At 53.3% G+C, this 18,904-nt stretch overlaps 3 protein-coding genes across 3 annotated transcripts; 2 read left to right on the top strand and 1 right to left on the bottom strand.

The window, feature by feature from the left end:
• Positions 1-1,226: 1,226 nt before the first annotated feature.
• JDV02_004780 (uncharacterized protein) lies at positions 1,227-1,739 on the bottom strand (the record flags this gene model as incomplete). The annotated part of the gene is made up of 1 exon (XM_047986017.1): positions 1,227-1,739. The coding sequence occupies one exon, from the start codon at positions 1,737-1,739 to the stop codon at positions 1,227-1,229; it is 513 nt and encodes a 170-aa protein (XP_047841997.1).
• Positions 1,740-9,309: 7,570 nt separating this feature from the next.
• On the top strand, positions 9,310-11,969 carry JDV02_004779 (uncharacterized protein). The gene is made up of 2 exons (XM_047986016.1): positions 9,310-11,670; positions 11,734-11,969. The coding sequence occupies exon 1, from the start codon at positions 9,378-9,380 to the stop codon at positions 11,061-11,063; it is 1,686 nt and encodes a 561-aa protein (XP_047841996.1). The 5' UTR covers positions 9,310-9,377; the 3' UTR covers positions 11,064-11,670; positions 11,734-11,969.
• A 2,174-nt stretch (positions 11,970-14,143) lies between these two features.
• hal2 (Tryptophan halogenase) lies at positions 14,144-16,295 on the top strand (the record flags this gene model as incomplete). Its single annotated transcript, XM_047986015.1, has 5 exons — positions 14,144-14,274; positions 14,353-14,435; positions 14,675-15,124; positions 15,205-15,747; positions 15,835-16,295. 5 exons carry the CDS (start codon positions 14,144-14,146, stop codon positions 16,293-16,295), a joined length of 1,668 nt encoding a protein of 555 aa, XP_047841995.1.
• Positions 16,296-18,904: the final 2,609 nt, after the last annotated feature.

Below are 18,904 nucleotides of genomic sequence, written 5' to 3'. Positions count from 1 at the left end.
ACGAGCATGATTCCGTCCGGCAGCTGACAGCGCCTTCTATGCCGCCGCTGCTATAAGATACGGATTATAGCTGAATAGCTGAATTTGCATGCATGAGGCAGATGATGCTGCCAAGTCCAGCACGGCTTGGTCCTTATTATTATGGCGCTCTGGATGTACATCATCATGATGGTCATCATCCATGGCCCCAAAGTTCCACCCCTAGGGGCAGAGGCGGCGCTCCTCCCTTTGCCAACTTGCCCACTTTTGCTAGCCCTGTCTATCCGCCGCCCGCCCCTTTACAATTATTGGTCAAATAATTCTGCCGTCTGGTGTCTCAGTTCTGACAGCTGGCAGGTGGCCCTGGCCCACCCACCAGCTGGCATGACATTCCCAGCCACTAGCATCTCCCTTCACCTTGAAAGCCTGCAACTTGATCGCGAACTTCCCTTCAGCACGGCTATTTTACTGAAAACTTTTCCATGTCTCTTACCTTCGTCGGATGCCTAGCTGACAATCTACCAGTACCTCGTATCATAATTAGAATGCGTACACGGAAACGAATGGCTGATCGCAGCGGTAATAGCGGTGCCACCAGTAATGTGTCCAGCACGCAGGCATCCCAACAGCCGTACTGATTGATAAGGCCCATACTGAAAACTGATTGATTAGCTCTCACCTTACTGATACTGATTGATTAGCTTATCAGTAAACGCCCGTACATGACGCAGTTGTGCTCTTAGCTGACCATCGCCCCTCTCTCCTGATAGTGGTGACGTGGTCAGGCGTGGCGAATAACATGCACCTCACGGATAAGGTCGTTCTTGTTCCAACTCCCAAGACACTCTGGCCTCTCAATCGTGTCCACCCCGAGACGTACACGGTCCAACGAAATAGTACGTCGGGCACCTGAGAAGACACGTTCGGCCTTGTCCGTCATGGGTGCAATCAAAAGTAGATTTAGTCGCCATGTTATGCAGTCGTGGGTATTGCAGCCGCTGCTCCTCCCTTGTCCACCACGCAAGAGGACTACCTGTGATCTTGCATGGAGAACCCTGCTTACTGCCCCCCAGGGACATGGTATAATTGGATTTGATATAAGAACCAGTGTAAGTGCATTCTCATACAGAAATGCCGTTAGACAGGCTGGGCCTTGGTCGCTTCTCCGATCCCTCTTCGACAACTGAGACGCCCAACAGGTCGACTTACTCCCGTGCTGCGGCAGGCAACTGTAAAAAGAGATGCAGCTACCGAATTTTGCGACCGACATTTGACTTGAACGCGCCAATGACATTGCCTCGGGGCGAGTACTCGCAGACCAGGTACCAGCGCATCCGCTTCCCGCAGTGCTTCGCCGCACAGCCGATGGCGTTGGTCTTCTTCCAGACCAGCTGGGTGAAATGACCGCCCCGTGGCTGCCAGTTGGGGTTGCTAAAGTTGTAGCTCTTACGCTCCTCGCCAAAGGCACGGATAGCGCTTGCCGGCGCCACGTAGCCGGCGGCAAGGTTCTCGCCGTAGGGCCCGTGAGAATGCGCAAACTTGCAGCTGCTGCGATCTAGATAGCTCTTGGCGAAGCTTGCGAGCGTAGCGTTCCAGTGGACATCGTGGGCGCCGTGTTCCTCGCGGTACCCGTTGGTGGTGTTGAGTATGGAATCCTGAAAGACGGCTTCGTTGGTCCAGCGGCTGTCGTTGGCGGACTGCGCAAGGGCGCATTCGGCGAGGAGGGAGGTTGCTACGATGCTAGACAACTTCATGGTCATTGATTGATGTTTTAATCGAGGCAAGTAGTTGGTGTTTGTGCGAGTTATTTAGTAATCCTTGAACACTCTGTACGTCACGAGTGTCGTGAGGTGAGTGCAACGCAGGGCAGTCTGCAGAATGAATCCGGGTATTTATATACCACCGGCAGCCTCATCCGCTAATAGGGGCACTACGGAGACAATGTAAAGTATCCTAGCCGCCGCAACGCTTCAGATAGAGTAACGATCTCGGTTGCATGCGTCGGCAACACTGTGCAATATAAAGGGACTGGTGCAGGCCACTCTGCTCCACAATGATAGCGTCGTTGTGTGTTTGATGCAAGCAAGCCAGTGTGCTCAATAGTAGCGTGCGAGCTGGGCTATCTGGCCCTTTGACAGCCCTGGCGAGGTTGGACCGAATTCTTGGTGTGCCCGACGGAGACCCCTGATGTACGCTGGGCGTGTTGTGCACTATCCCGGACAGCGCAATGCTGCGCTCGAGCTGGACGTGGTGAGAAGGTCGCATGCCTACTACCTAACTACGGGAAGCACTAGGCTCTCCCTACTTCCTTCGAGGCGGTAAATAGAATCACGCATGACGTAGATGAAACGCCTGCGCCAACCGGCCAAGGTCCTCCACTCAGAAGAGCATCAGTCGCCGATCATGTATCAGCCGAACAACAGTCTATCCCTCTAGCCGTTTTGTGCGATCCTTCATTAAGAAAGGCGACGTGCAGCTACTATTCTGGATGCCGCACTTTTATTGCTGACAGCTACTAAACTAGCAGCTCACGAGCCCGACTCGCGGCCCCTTTGTTGGGATGTCGCCTCCACGGTTCCCTTCCCTGTCAAAAGCCTCGGCCGTGGATATCGCAGAGTTTGAAGCCAGGACATGAGGAGGATCCAGTCGTAGAGACTCAGGCTGGCAATTTTCCACGTTGCTTTCGTTAGGTGGGCGTATTTATGACCGTTCTTTGATATCTGTTACACGAGTGCTTACGCATAGGCGGGGCGACTAGTCGCCATTTAAGAGAGGCAAGTATAAGAATTTTCGCTACTCGCCGCTGCAATTATCTAACTAGCCCTAGACACTATTCGGGAGGTAGTAAATCCAAGCAAAACCCGGAAGCTCCGCGAAGTTACTAAACGTTACGGCATTCACCCAACAGAATTATTTACAAGCGTATCGCCATCTTCAGTCCTAGTGGCCACTATTGCCTTGAACAACAGTGGGTCTCATAGACAGAACTCCAGGAGCCCCCAGTCCAGTCCCCTATAACAGGTCGTGACCAACCAGAAATGGAATGAGACCGTCTGCCAGCACCATGTCAAGCCACTTCAATGATCGGAAAATGCGAGACCACCAGCTCTGCTTGGTCACGGAATCCATGAGATCGGCACAGCTACATCAATGCAGCGATGTACGCTTCGAGGACCAGGCCTCGAAATTCCATCAGCGCCGCTCTCAATTCAATCAAGTCAATTCTAGGGGGTCTCGATTTGATAATTGACACATCGCTCGACCTCGGCTTGATTGCCTTAGCTAGATTGATTAAACTTAAAAGCGCATCCCGGCCAAGGTAGGTTAAGGATCCATCCAGCGCTACTCCTCGCCAACTGCTCCGCGCTTATTGAAATAGAATCCGCCCAGCGTCACTACACCCCGTCAAATCCAATTGAACTTTCTCTAGCGTAGATGGCTCCATCGAGAGCCGCTAACTTGTCAAAGTAAGCTTAGCAAGACTAAAGGCTCTCTCGCAATCGGCCGCCATCGCCGGGATAGCGAATACATCCAGAGCCAGTTAACTTAGCGTTAGCAATAACAATCTACGGTCCATCCACCATTAAATAAGGTCATCTATTAGCACAGGCAGCTCAAGGCGAAAGTATCGCTCGAGCTCCGTGCTCTCGTCTACAAGTCGTTCCGTCTTACTATTAAGCCACTACTCATACGCAGACTCCTCCCTCCTCGGGCCGGTAGAATAGTCGATACGGCATAAGATCGCTAAGTAATCCAGTAAGCCCTCTACGTTAAGGTCTACGCTATTATCGCGATACCAGGCCGTCCAAAACGTCTCTAGACCATCCTTCGCTTTACGAAGCCAGCCCTATTACTCGCCGCTACTCTAGCGATCTTTAAGCCTAGCAGAGGCTACGTCCTAAATAAAGAATTACCATAGCAATAAACAACGGCGAACTACCTAGCTTAATATAATACTTATTTAGCTTCTACTAAGCGTTAGGTATAGAAAGACGAATATTATATCTCGAGCCCTCGCGGAGCGACGCAAGTCAGTCGGCTCGGCACGACATAAAGTCGGCTCTTATATAGAGTAGAAGGTAGTCTATCGATAGTTCCTCCGCACCCTTTATCGGGGTAGGTTATATCGCTAAAGGCCCTTTCAGCCGGCCCGAATCCTAGTAGAGTTAAACGGCCCGGTATTACTCGACCGTCCCGCCAGCCAGATCATCAAGGTAAGCTTTCAGCTTTCCAGTCCTCCAGTTAATCGAGAAGATACTCCATTCCGGTCATTTTCTCCCAGACGAATCCGTAGCTTCCTTTCTGCCCCTAGCCTTAATATCTTATCGTTTAGAAGTAAAATAGGGCGAGGATCTCCCTAAGCTTAACGAGAAGACGCCAGTCTTCGGGATATAGAACGTCTTCAGTAGGCAGCGCTTTAATCCCTCTTCCTCTATCTAGTTCTCTATCAAGAAGGTCTAGAGATATCCCTGCTTCCTAAGTGCCTTTTCGATCGTTAAGTATATAGAGTTCCACCGAGTCTCATGGCTAAAGATCAGCTACAACTCTCTACTCGATTCTTAATAGATCAACCAGGCGTCCTGATCATCGGCTTCGCTAGCCAGTGTCTGGAATCGCTCGCTTCGTTAAGGCGACGCTCGAATAAACTTAATGATTTTAGAGGGCCGATTTCCGGTCACGCCGACACCGCCTTAACGACGCCTGGCGCAGCAGCCACCAGCAAGAGACGACATTATTTGCAGTTGAGCTGTGCAGCTCTCGTTGGGTGATCAAACTTGTCTGGCGCCCACCCAATCCCACATATGGGCGAGATGGGCTTCATGGACCAGAGTAACCTCAGCAATGCTCAACCACAAAGAAGTTCTAAATGCAGTTCCAACACGCGAGATGAAGAGCTCACAGTCTTTGCATATGGGCCGGCTGACTCGTATTCTTGCCGGTACTGTCGGAATAGAATGACACTCTCACCGGCTAAAGCGATTCACTATGCAGTAGGCAGGGGCTTCGAAGCCTTCGTCGCGATGACGTCGGAGAGCTCCTTCTTCTAAAGGATCTGCCCGCGCTATTAGGCAAATTTCACTCCCTTCCTTTCCCCTTTGTTTTTATGTCTTTATCTTGAAATGAAGACGCGCGCTAGCGACGGTAGGACGGTAGAAATCATTACGGTTAGCGCCTGACGTAGCCATTACCTAGATCACCCACACGTAGTCGTTCTAAAGTCATCTTTATATATTAGATTCATCAGCCTAGCACGTCCTTCTTCCCCAGTAGGGGCTGAAGCTTTAGGCTTCTAGACGTTTAAATAATTATAGGTTATAGGTTCTCTTACTTATCTATAATAGACGAAAATAACGACGAGAGATAGTAAAGGCGGAGCAATCATATTACGATTAATATACTTAAGGAACTACTCCTATACTAAATCGTTTAGACCGTGACGCCTTTTATGCTAATATCTACATCGTACATCGGACAAATAGATATATATCTAGATTTATAAAATTCCCAGTGACCAAACCTAAAACTGACATACAAGACCCCAATGAAATATCAGTAGTAGGCGAGGCAATTTCATATTTTCATATTTTCATATTTCTAATAACGTAAGACAAATTTATTCGCTCGACGTTCCGAATTATTACGAACGTAAGATAAACTTGAAATAAGAGTCAGTCACAGATTATCAGCATGAAAAAATCACTTTTCAGGTTGCCTCAGCCCTCATCAAATCCGCACGACGTGTATCTACATCGAACATAATAGAGTCCGTATTTACGGGTCCAGTTTGACAGCCAGCGCAAACATAGAAGGCCGTGCAAAATCGTCCAAGCACGGGCTCCCTCCTAAAGATCCTACATTGACTAATAATTTTGTTTGAGGTGCAACTAGTAGGGTTCAGGTGGGGCGTCGGCAGTTGCTGTCAAAAAGGATCCAGGCATAGCACCTCTGCCTTTAGGACCTGCCCGGACGCCTCTGCATCCTCATCATACGCCCGCGGTAAGATCTTTAGGACATGTTTTCCAGGCGCCAGGAGAGACCCACGCATGATGCCACACACTTGTCATGCCGGGGTATATGGCCGAAACAAAAGCCGAAGCATCTATCATGACAATATTAGGGATCGGAAGACACAGCTTTGGAATATGTGGAGACGGCGAGAGCTCATGATCATGCCATTTTTCTATTGCTGCGTAGACATGCGAATCCCACGATTCATGTGATAACTTCGGGAGGGTTGGATGGCTAAAGAGAAGCCCGAGAGAAAGGTTTCACCGACTAACAAAAATGTCTTCGCAATGAAATCGTGCGATAGTTTTGTCCACGAGCAAAGCCAGTCCTCTCAGCCATCCCTTTGCAGATAGCCTCGCAACTCATAATTCTCTTTAGCAACGATACTCTACCTTGTTTAGGAGTTGATTCTGCCTATGATCTCATGTAGATTGGGGTTTGAGTGCTTAGCCTGACTCGGATACGAAACTAGCGCTTGGGCCTTATGTCGCAAGGATTAGTGCATAGTATAGATTAAGGCACGCGTCATTGTAATAATTACAGTAACGTGACTGCTTGTATTTACTGTTCTAGAACACTATGCCCATTAAAAATAGAAGCGGCCGGTAAAAGGGCCCAGTTAAACGACTTATAGACACGTCAGCTTCAATAGCACAGCACTACAGCGTTACGCGGGTGGCATATACCCGCGCGTATTATAGGCGCTTACGCCTCGGCAGTAGCTGATAGACGAGTCTAAAGGCTGGCGGCGTCTCTCCGCTTAAGTGATGGATTTTACTATGCCTTCCTACCGTTGTAAGTTGCCAATTAAGATTTTGGGGTAGAGTAATCAATGTCTACTGCCCGATCACGGTGATTCTCGCTGCTAGGGTAGATTTAGCTGCGACAATAACCAGCCTTTACTTAACGGTCGAAGAATAGAGCTAGGTCCGGTGTTGAAATATCCCACCCCGAGCAATCTTCTCTGCAGTAACAATGCTACATTTAGATTAGTTTGGCCATGTTATCAAGGCAGCGCCGCCATTGTCTATTAGGTAGCACTTAGTTCCCTGGCTACCCGATGCAGTCGTGGTTATCAATGATGCGCGAGAATTGTTGACGATTATGAGTGTTCCCTACCTAGGTTATCCCTGGGACGTGGCATCAGCTAACCACCCCATGTCCCAAGAACCATGCCAAACGTGGCGCCACTTAGCCTCCTAATGCCTTAAGCGCTGATTAATTTTCTGTTCACCCTGTATGTACTTAAGTATTACTAGTTTTCGCCGATCTGTGGAGATTATGTCGGCTATTATAATTATAAGCACGATTCTCATTATAGCATCGTTTAACATATAAAATAGGCTCTCCGAGCGCTTTATTCCAGGAAGACATCAGCCCTTTTCTTTATCTAAAGCAACAACTTTACTTTGGCCCTTTTCTTTATCTAAAGTAACGACTTTACTTTCGCCCTTTTCTTTCCGAAATTTAAATCAAGCTATGCTAATGCGGCCCCTCTGGATCATTGCGGCCCTCGCCGCATCGGGTATACAAGCTATGCCACGAGAGACACCGCCCTCCCTGCAACATAGGGGTGACGACATTGCGGGCGCAACTAAGCTACCTTTCCAACCGCCTGGAGAATGTCGGGCCTTTAGCGAACGTTGTCTCGGAACTGAGCAGTTTTGTTCGCGCAAGAAAGACAAGCAAGCCTGTCTCGCGCAGCGGGAGCCTCCGACTGCAGGTCCTGCTAAGCTACCTTTCCAACCTCCTGGAGACTGTCGGGCCTTTAGCGAACGTTGTCTCGGGACTGAGCAGTTTTGTTCGCGCAAGAAAGACAAGCAAGCCTGTCTCGCGCAGCGGGAGCCTCCGACTGCAGGTCCCGACCCTGACGCTTCTACGTCGCCGACACAGGGTCCCGACCCTGACGCTTCTACTAAGCTACCTTTCCAACCTCCTGGATTATGTCGGGCCCCCAACGAACATTGTCTCGGGACTGAGGAGTATTGTTCGCGCCAGAAAGACAAGCAAGCCTGTCTCGCGCAGCGGGAGCCTCAGACTGCAGGTCCCGACCCTGACGATTCTACGTCGCCGACACAGGGTCCCGACCCTGACGCTTCTACTAAGCTACCTTTCCAACCTCCTGGATTATGTCGGGCCCCCAACGAACATTGTCTCGGGACTGAGGAGTATTGTTCGCGCCAGAAAGACAAGCAAGCCTGTCTCGCGCAGCGGGAGCCTCAGACTGCAGGTCCTGACCCTGACGCTCCTACGCCTGCCGATGAGGGCTCCCACTATTACTGGAGCAACTAAGCTACCTGACTATCCCGACTACATGTGACAACTGGGCTATTCCTAAGGGATAAGTCGGGTCGGGTTCATGTTGGCAGATGAAACGAGGCGTCGTTAAGGCATAAGTGTATTACGTTCGGTAATAGACTATAGGTCGTAACTGAGAGTGATGTTGATAGCTGGCTAGGTATCTATGCTATAGGGGAAGTTTTAGGGTACCTATATACTGAAGTTGGATCGTGCCTCCTGCTTGGGATCCTTGGAACCCAACGATCCCTAGATCGTGACGCGTCGAACCCTTGGATCACCGTGTCGCATTTCCAGCCTGCCTACAGTGGCTGCAGCTGCCTAGCAGGCAGCTGCTACTGCCTTAACCAGGTAGACGACGTGGCCCGGACGATCGAGACATGGAGGTAGTCGAGGTGAAGGGCACGAACCTATTAGCCCTCAGTCTATTCAAGTGTCGACGGAGACGGCGTAAGGGCTGACTCTCTGCATGGCTTATAGCCGTATTCCCCTTCATTTACCGTGAATGGAGAATCAATCCGCGTTGCATACTTCGCCTCAAAGATTATGAGAAAGAGATGGCTTTTTAACATAAGCGTTTGTGGTTCCATCTCGAGTTGGTGACAGCACGCCCCCTTCCGTGCATAGTCGGTCTAAGCTGCGTTATAGCTCATCTCCCCCGTGATGAGCATGCGCCTAACGAGAACTAATGAAATGCGACCATCCTAGATGCTGCGCTAGCCGCCCCTCCTCTTGCGCTGCAGAGATGCCTGGCTCACCTAGGTCGCGCGACTATATGTTCGTACACTTGCATGGCTCACCCGGCTCACCTAAGGTCGCACGATTGGCCGGAGCAGCGGAGCTCCTGGCGCACTTGCCACAGAGTCCCTGGCCCGCCCAAATTGTATTGAGAAGAGAAGAGATGTGTGTGTATTGTGGAAAAAGCTATCTATGCTATAACTAGCAAGGGGAAAAGGGGCATATATGGCCCGACGCGTGGGTCGGCTGACTAAGAAGAGAGGCATATCTCTCAACAAATTGAACGAGCAAAGCGTGAGTACTGATCTTGGCTAGCTATACTTCGTACGCCCATAAAAGCAACTTGCCCGCCAATGTCTCCCCATCGACGGAAAGACACCACCCACGCCATGGCTGATGAGTCCGACAAAAGTCGAGCTGCCCTGCGGGGTGAAACTGTACCCGCGGAGCTCGACTCCGATCTGACAATACGCTGCGTGATCCGAGGCATTCGCTACAATGACGGATATGCGACCGAGCTGCGGGACAAATGCACCATCCCGTCCATCACGAGGGCCTTGAATGCGCGAGCGATTATGAGCAACAGAATTCCGCATATTGCCAACGACGATGAGATGCCTTACTGCTTTTGGCATCCTGACGTGCCCAACGAGCAGACTTTGCGACAACTTCTTCAACGATATCCAGAGTCCGCGGTATTACGATATGGAGCCGGACGCGCTTGCGCCGTTGCCGGATATGCGTCTCTGTATCGAGAGCTTGACCTTCTACCCGAAGTATCCATTGCCGAAGAAGCGCGCGATGGCGGCACCACGGGCGGCAAAGAGATTTTCGATGTCATCATGAGCCAGCCGACCCGGTACGCCGTCATGGATGACTACCGGCGCGCTCTGCACGACCCCCCTGTACCAGACGCATGCCTTAACGGGGACATGTGTACGCGTTCGGCTCTCGAATGCAAGCAGATATTTCCCGACCCTCAGGATAGCCGTGCCGTGTTGCGGCCGCCACGATTCGACATCACCGAGGACTGGGGTATCGATACTACTGGCACGAGGTTTGAGTCGAAAGCAGTGTCGCACGAAACCCTAACTCTGCTCCACAAACCGCTCCCTCGCGACCTTCCGGCTGTCGACAAGGACCTTTTGATCCTGTTGGCTGCCTGGTCGGGCAACATAGACCGCTACGTGCGCCTGCGACGCCCGACCATGATTAGCGGCGAGCGACAATGCGTCGTTCGCGGCATTTACCACGACAGCTTGTTCGCGCGCTGGTGCTACGAAGAGTTGGATTCGAGTTTTCGCAAATACGCGTATGCGCGGTTCGTCATGAACGGTGACCTTAGCTGGTTGACCGACGACGTTGCGGACGATGATCTCCCGGACTTGATATGGCATCCTGACGTTGCGGACGGACATGTATATGAAGAGCTCGCTCGCAGGAGACCAACGATGAAAGCGTCTTGCGCGCATGCATGCATCGTTGGCAACGCGCCGGGTCCTTTCGTGAGGATCGACCCGCCGCCCGTGGCAAGCGCGTGGGTAGAAGCTGACGCATGCCTGAACCGAGAATTCGCTCAGCTTTTCGAGCGCAAAGCCACGTTGCTTGGTACTTCTCTCGGAGACTTGTTACGGATTCAAGATGAGAGCACAGAATCTGAGTCGCGCGACGAAAGGTACTGGGACACGTTCCTGGTCGTCGAGAATGGCGGACCAATCAGACCCCAACTGTGCAGCAAAGTCACGCTGGAAAATATAGGATTCATGCCTCCAGAAGGCGCAGATGACGCGCCCACAAAGAATATTCGCAGCATATTTGCTTACGACACGATGGCCCCGCGCGTGCAAGTCCCAGCCGGATATGAGCTCTTGGACCTCACTGAGGTATATCGAGACGCGCCTTTTGTCGAAGCAGAAGTCCGACCGCTACTTGGTTTGTATCCAAACCCTCGGCGTCCAGAGGGGGGTTACCGCCGTCGTGGAGGCAGTCGTGGCCGTGGCTGCCCAGGTCGCGAAGCAATCGAGAAGCCTCGACTATGAAGCCCTCGAGCAATCGAATTGATCTACAGAATTCCGTGAACTCCCTGACGACGCACCAATTTAACATGTCTCTTGCAAGAGACATGGCACCTGGTTTGATATTTCGCGAGTCTTGCCTGAAAATCATCTGCCCTACTTTGTTCAGTTCGACTGACCTCTATCTCCTCAAGCTCGCCAGCTTTGCCAACCTTGACCACATCGCGGAATAATCCTACGCTAAAAAGAAATCCGTTATTTAGACATCATCTCTCGTCTATTTATTTAGTCATGATGTTGAGTCCCAAGGCCGCTAAAAGAGGGACGCCACGATAGCGCAATTGCTATTCGATATATACGGCGGCCATAGCATGCTTTTCTGGCGGCCGTCGCTTCAAGACCGTTCAGTCCACGTTAGCTAAATGGGGAAAACACGTGTCTTCCAGACCGTACGTCTCGCACAAAACATAGGTATCTTACGATCAACAATGGAGCTGCCGCGGGATCGTCTATGGCGCTGCGGGTCTCGGCAGTCGCCGCCAGCAAGGATCCACGAGAGCCTGTGGGTGGGCTCCGCTTATTAGGACGTCGCGCCCCTGTCCTAGGTTTCTCTCTTCTCCTCATTCCTGAGGCCAGTCGCTGCAGTTGCTCAGCTAGTTGTCAAGAACTGGACGCTGGGCTGAGACCGGTACAGTGGCTTATTACGCAAACTGGTCAGGCTCAGGTGGCCTGTCTTGTCGCGACCTTCCGAGAAAAAAAAGGGGGGCCGATGGTAGCCTTTCCCCTGCAAGTTCAGGGCGGTTTTGGGATCAATTGCATATGAATTTGTATCTCACAATGGGGATGCCGCTGTCTTGGAAGGGAAATGTCGAGGCAGGTTTGAGAAGTTTTGTCCCATTTAGCATACGGCCATCGAAGGCGCGCGCCAGGCAAGCTCTGGTCAGGCTGGATTACCTTCAATGGATCCGGGTCGCTCTGTACCTTCGCGTCCGTGAGTCGTGACTGCACCTGCGCGGCCGTGACTGCCGTGGACGTGGCTGCCGCGGTGGTGCGTCTGACTGTATCCCCCCTCTTCTTCGTCTTCCTCTCCGTCTTCTACGCCTCTTCAGGACTGCGTCTGAACCCCTGACCTCGTCTAACTCGACATCCGGAGTAGTCAAAGTTTCGCGTCTGCACACCTCCATCATACCGGCTGCCACTGACTTCGGGGGTCTACTATAGCGTGGATGGTCCCGGAGAACTTCAATCCCAAATCCCTCGACAACACCTTCGACCTTTGGGTCGCGCCTAAACTGATCGATACCATCCTCACGCCAAATGGAATTTTGCAAAAGGCCGACGTGCTTGATGGAAGTGTGGAGCTGAGATGGAGGGCGCCCCCAGAGAAGCCAGAACTCCGACTCTTGACCGCCATGATTATGGCGCCCTGGTCAACGACTAAGCGCCACCTGGGACCTCTGTCCCATCTCATAATCTGGGAGTACGCGGATATACAATGTCGAGAGTTGGTCAATGATCATGCCGGAGTCAACCTGTTTTGTGGTCCTCGAAACAACGGCAGTGCGATCGCACGGAGGCATGGGATGATGCCGGGTCGGAGATTCGAACATGTGTCAACAAGCATGCCCTGCTCACAGTTTCATCGAATGGGGAGGTATTTCTATCGAATTGGGAGGTATTTCTATCGAATGGGGAGATGTTTCTATTGAATGGGGAGAGTTGGCAGACGGAATTTGGATCCCGCCATCGCAGGCATCACAGACATCGGAGGCACCGCAGGCACCGCGGACATGACGGGCATCGCGGGCATCTCGGGCATCGCAGGCATCGCAGGCATCGCAGGTATCGCAGGTGTCGCGAGCATCTCAGACCATAGGCTATGGCAGCTATTGCAGTCGCGCAATTGAAGCTATCGCGGCATACTGTCATTGCCTGCACGATCCAACCTCGATATCCGCCGCGCTCTAAGATGCTCAATGCCTCCTCTCTAGGGGAGCCGCCACGTAGACGGCGCGAGTGCCACCCGCCGCTTGTAGGCAGTAGATGTGTGACGTTGAGACTTCGCTGATGCTCTTCCGGCCGTGGAATTCTAACCCGCCCCATAAGTTAGCGGGGAAACAATTGCGATAGGAGTCTTGCAGCATTCGAAGGTTCGCTGCAAATGCGTCCTCAAGGAGTGCTAAACCCAATAATGAAGTACACCGCCAAACATCTCTATAGCTGCTGCCGCCCGATCTTATGGGTCAGCTCGGGCCCGTGACGAAAGGGTGAAGTCAGTGACGCGGGCCGGCGGCTTGGAAAATGGTCTCCGAAAGCGGCAACCTATATCATCTTCTGGAGTCTCCCCCTCCTCCCATCCTTGGTCCTTGAACAGACGCACATTGCTGTGAAGCTACACCCTATTAGGAAGTACAGGCGCGTGCCGTCTCATGCACTTCGGCTGACGAGCTGAGCTGCAATAGTTATGTATGATCCTTGAGTTAGCTGCCCATGAAGCGGCATGAAGATTGCAATGATACGCTCCGATCTCATTATGGAGGAGCGCAGTGCAATGTCATTACCTAATTTTCGTCTAGCACGGTGTGATCGCATGGCATACAATGCCGTCAAGGAATTGAGACAAGCGTGTGTTTGGATCTTGGCGGCTCTTCTCATAGCTTGCATCGCAAACTTTGTTCCGCCAGATGTCTGCCGTCTCATCATGGTGCAACTGCCCAGCACCAGTTATGTTGCAACGGTGACGTCGACTTTAATTCCTCTGCGAGAAGCTCACCCAGCACGGGCAGAAGACCCTGCCGACTCGCATCCGATGGCAAGTTGACTCTGCGCATGCAGGGTTGGGGCTCTAGCGAGTGTACCTTTGGAATAGATGACCCGCGCCAGCCGCCACACCGAATTTGCCTTGCACCCACGATATTTGGGGGTGGCTTATGTTGCCGAAAGGAACTGATTAAAGCACAATGGTCTCTGATAACTATGCCTTTTCTTTCTTCGTCTCAGCCGTCCTGTCGTCTCTGTCCCAGCCAGTCTAATCATTCTTAAAACTCGGTCAAGTTGTCAAGCACATTCCAAACAAACCCACAAGCATCCTTTCATCTCACACTATGGCTGTTCAAGTCCCGCAGAAGTGCACTGTTCTCGTCATCGGAGGCGGCCCGGCGGGCTCATATGCAGCCGCCGCTCTAGCTCGGGAAGGGATAGACACGGTCCTGCTAGAGGCCGACAAGTTTCCCCGGTGCGTGACACACTTTCATAACACTGCTTTCTCTCTCTCTCTCTCTCTCTCTCCTAGACTCACACGAGTCCGTTCTAGATACCACATCGGGGAAAGCACGTTGCCCTCTTTGCGCAACTTTTTCCAGTTCATAGACTTTTACGACGAGTTCAATGCTCACGGTTTTTTCAAAAAGGTTGATGCTCCTATGTCTCGTCTGGCGTGGCGGGATAGAGAGCTAATGCCATGTCCAGAATGGCGCAGTGTTCCGCTTGAACCAGACCAACCCTGACGTTTGCAAGTTTCTCCCTCTATCTCCATTAATAGACCTGTTGTTGTTGTCGTTGTCGTTGTTGTTGTCTGAACAAAGAAAAAGTCAAGTCAGATTTCCAAGGCTTCGACCGGCTAACAGATGCCACAGACACTGACTTCATCGCGGCTGGCGGGCCGGAAGGATACGCCTGGAACCTGGTCCGATCTGAATCGGATCATCTACTCTTTAAGCATGCGGGAACATGCGGCGCTCACATCTTTGACGCGATAAAGGTCGACAAGATTCGCGTTGAGCCATTCCCTTCTGAGACGAGTCATACCTCTGACGAAATGTGGGAAGGAAGCAAGGTGGTACAGCCTGGCCGACCCGTCTCTGCCACGTGGGTGTCCAAGGAGGGCGGCGGTACAGGGACCATTGCCTTTGAGTATCTGATTGATGCCAGTGGGAGGCACGGCATCTTGAGCACCAAATATCTAAAGAGCAGGAAGTTTAACCGGAATTTCAAGAACATGGCGAGCTGGGCGTATTGGAGGAGTGACAGTCTTTACGGGGTCGGGACGCATATGGAGGGCGCACCCTACTTTGAGGCGTTGCAAGGTAAGCAAGATGAACTCTGAATTACGTTCCGCTTATGACAGTACTTGTTGGTTATTGACGAGAGGGCGAACCAAACATAGATGCTAGTGGCTGGTGTTGGTTCATGCCACTCCATGACGGGACACGCTCCGTGGGTATCGTCCAGGATCAGGCCACAGCATCGGAGAAGAAGAGAAACAACCCCGGATCCCAGTCTACCCTCGACTTCTACATGAGCTCCCTTGAGCTGGCTCCTCGGACCAAGGAGCTCCTCTCAGGGGCAACGCTGGACTCCGACGTCAAGTCTGCGTGCGATTGGTCGTACACGTCGACCACGTATCACCTGCCGTACGCGCGTATATGCGGAGACGCGGGCTGCTTCATCGATCCCCTGTTCTCTTCCGGCGTCCATTTGGCTATCACGGGGGGGCTGTCTGCGGCGGCTACGATTTCCGCGTCCATCAGGGGACACTGCGACGAGGCGACTGCGGGCTCTTGGCACTCCAAGAAGACGGTTGAGAGCTATACGCGCTTCTTCTTGGCGGTGAGCAGCGCTACGAAGCAGATCCGCTCTCAGGAGGAGCCAGTGATCCAGGATATCGACGAGGAGGGCTTTCAGCGCGCGTTTGATCTCCTCCAACCAAGTAGGTCTTCCCTCCCAAAGCCGTCACGAAGACCACACAGCCACCCCAGGGCAAGCAAAAAAAAATTAGCTAAGACAGTGCTCTTAGTTATCCAAGGCACCGTCGATTCCGATCCGACCGGCAAGTTATCAAAATCGGAAATCTCCAAGGTCCTCGAGTTTTGCTTCAGGGCGTTTGCATATGTTGCACCGGAGCAAAAGGACCTCCTCTTCGACAAACTCAAAGCCCTCGGCGTCGAAGACGAAAGAGCCAACACCATGACGGAAGGTGACCTCGTGGACATATACAAACATCTAACGGATGACGAGCGTCGCGTGGTAGACACGTTGCGGAGCAGACGCATGATACGCGAGGATCCATTCGATATTGACAGCTTCACACTCGATGTCATTGATGGGCTGGCGCCGAACTTGGAGAGGGGCAATCTAGGGTTGATCCAATCCGACAAATCACACCTCAACAGATCGCATTTCTTCTCCCCGGCTTTTCTTGACGGCAAAGTACCCGGTATTAGAGAGGAGAGCGCCCATCCCCTCGTATCTAGCTAGTCACGAGTTGGGCATTGTCAACACGAGGCGAAGCGACTACGAAGTGCAAAGTGCTGTATTCGTAGGTGCGCATGTATTGGCAGGTTTTAGTGACGAGGTTACCTGGGGAATGGTGTAGATATCGGATAGCAGAGGCAAAACGACTCCTTCCAAGGGTGTTGTTCCCTAGTTGGGCTTGGCTTAGCCGTGTCAAGACGATGCGTGACCACGACGGGCTGCCTCTGCGTCTGGAGTTGACAGCGCAGAGCCTTGCGCATCATGCGCGTGTTGCCACCGCCCACGTCGTGGCCAACATGGACTGCCAGCAGGGACATGATGGCATGCGTCACGGGACCTTGCATGGGATCTCGAGATTCCCATCGCTCCACGTGTCCCGGCGACGAGAGCTGCGAGGTCGGACGTGCCGACATCGCTCGTGGCGGCCAAGGCGCCGCCGCTGGACGAGACATCGTTGCTACATACAGTAGACGTATACTCACACTCGTACGAAGTATTTTGTACTTGCATGTATGCGTACACACAGTCGTAGTTTGTGCCGTACCCGTAGGCTTTTTGAGACACGAGCCGTTCGTCAGTCGGACAATTTCCTGCATGGCATGGCATGGCATGGCAGCTGTCCTCGCACCGCTGCCTGGCGCAAAGGAAAGCTGTTTGACCCGAGGCCTGTTAGGAGGCTCGACAAGGGCAACGCGGCATGCCGTGCCGGCACTCGAGTGAACTCGGCGGCGTGAGCTGGTCCAAGGAAGGATCAGGGATGTATGGACGTCTGTCGGTCCGGCCAAGGGCTGGCTAGGCGGAGCCAACCATGCACACGTGGTTCCTCGTCGCCACGCAGCCAGGTCTGGCTGACTGACCGGGCGAGCGAGTCGAGACGTCGGTGAAGGGGAAGAAGCCAACTAAGGACGAGGACGGACGGTCTGCAGACGAACCGCACCGGAGGGAGGCGACAAGGGTCGAATCGATGGTGGTGGTGGCATCGGGATGCTCCAGAGGCGGCGGCGGAGGCTCCAAGGGAGCAGGGGATCAAGGTGTGATTGGACCCAGAGGGTGCGCTGGCACACCAACTCCCCTCTCCCTCGCGTGCATGCATGTGGCGTGGACGATGGAGATTGGCGCGAAGGCGGGACGCCGTCTCGTGGATGGCGTGGATTGGAGAGGCGTTGGCCGCTGTCTGGCGATGCATCAACCATGCAGTGCCAACTCATCCACCTCACCTCACCATTGACCTCCCCTGCGTTGCGCTGCGCTGCGACCGCCGGATGCGGGCCTCCCTCGAAGAAAAGAACCGAGCTGACGTTGGCGCGTGACGATGCTGCTGCTGACACGCAGCGTGGCGATGCTTGTACTTTGGTGGTGGTGGTGGTGGTGGTGTTGATGGACGTGTGTGCGGTAGCGTGTCACGTCGCACGACGGTGGCGGGATGGAAGCCCGTGCGTGGCAGCAGGCCGGTTCAGTTGCTGGTCGAAAACCTGCCGAGCGAGGCCAGCATTGTTGAAGTGATGCATTGACGTGAGCGACTGATGGTGGGCAGGGACGGTTGGAGGGGCGGCAGACATCTCAGAATTGGATAATAGCTCGACTGCCATGTTGGGGATGGGAGGGGACGGGACGGTCTAGCGGGGACTCTAGCCGCCGGAGATGTGGAGAGAGTACCTGTAGGTTAGTACCTGCCTCACAGTCCCGCCAGCGCGGCGGCGGCGGCGGTCCCACCCCCCGCACAGCGCCGGTTCTGGCTGGTCAAGGGCCCAACTGCCAACGCATCCAGTGGGCCGAGGGCCGCTAGGTGAGCTCATCAGGGGCAGGAGCCCAGTGCAAGCTCGGGTCCAGGCAGCTGATGAGTTGAACTGCTCACGGTACCTTAGGGAGTCGACCCGATAGTGCACTTCTACCGCCCAATCCACCACTTTCCAGCGGCATTTGAGCCCGCCATCCGCCGGGCTGGTCCTGTCTGAGGAGGAGCTTGTACCTGTATTCGTACAGTGGGCCGGGCGCCTCCGCTTGGGGGCAACTTCCTTCGTACCATGGGCAGAGGGAACACAGGACCACACGAACGGGAGACGAGACGAGACGACGGGACGAGACAAGACGAAGACGAGCCGGGAGGATGGATTCCTCTCGGCGTGTTGGATTTTGTGGTGTGTGTTGTTGTTGTTTCCTTTCCCCCCAATGCACGCGCACGCATGCACCAAATAAGTACGCGAGCACCTCACATATATGAGAGCAGATACAGTACTGCACAGTAGTTACCTGTCTCCCCAGATCTCGGCTCCGAATCCCGCGGCCTGCCGCTTGCTTGCTGCTTCCTTTGCTTGCTTCGGCTGGCTTCCGTGCCTGCCTGCCTGCCTGCCTGCCTGCCTGCCTGCCTGCCTGCCTGCTTGCTTCTTTGCGCCCAGGCACCCAGACATGAGGTGGGTGAGGAGGCTGGCACAGGGGTCAACCGGAGGCTTAAGGAGCGGTTTGCCTGCTGTGCGTCTCCAGCCCTGGGCGGTTCGTTCAACAGGGCAGGCAGTCTTCCGGGGGGGAAGGGAGCTAGCGCCGACCCCGGCGCGGGCGGTACCTCAAGGTGTGGATGGTTTTGTACCCCAAGCAAGCTCAGCTGCACACCCATC

Source organism: Purpureocillium takamizusanense, chromosome 4 (assembly GCF_022605165.1).
Source record: "Purpureocillium takamizusanense chromosome 4, complete sequence".
NCBI classification, from domain to species: domain Eukaryota; kingdom Fungi; phylum Ascomycota; class Sordariomycetes; order Hypocreales; family Ophiocordycipitaceae; genus Purpureocillium; species Purpureocillium takamizusanense.
Note: the sequence above shows the minus strand (reverse complement) of the source record. Positions and strands in the feature narration are given on the sequence as shown.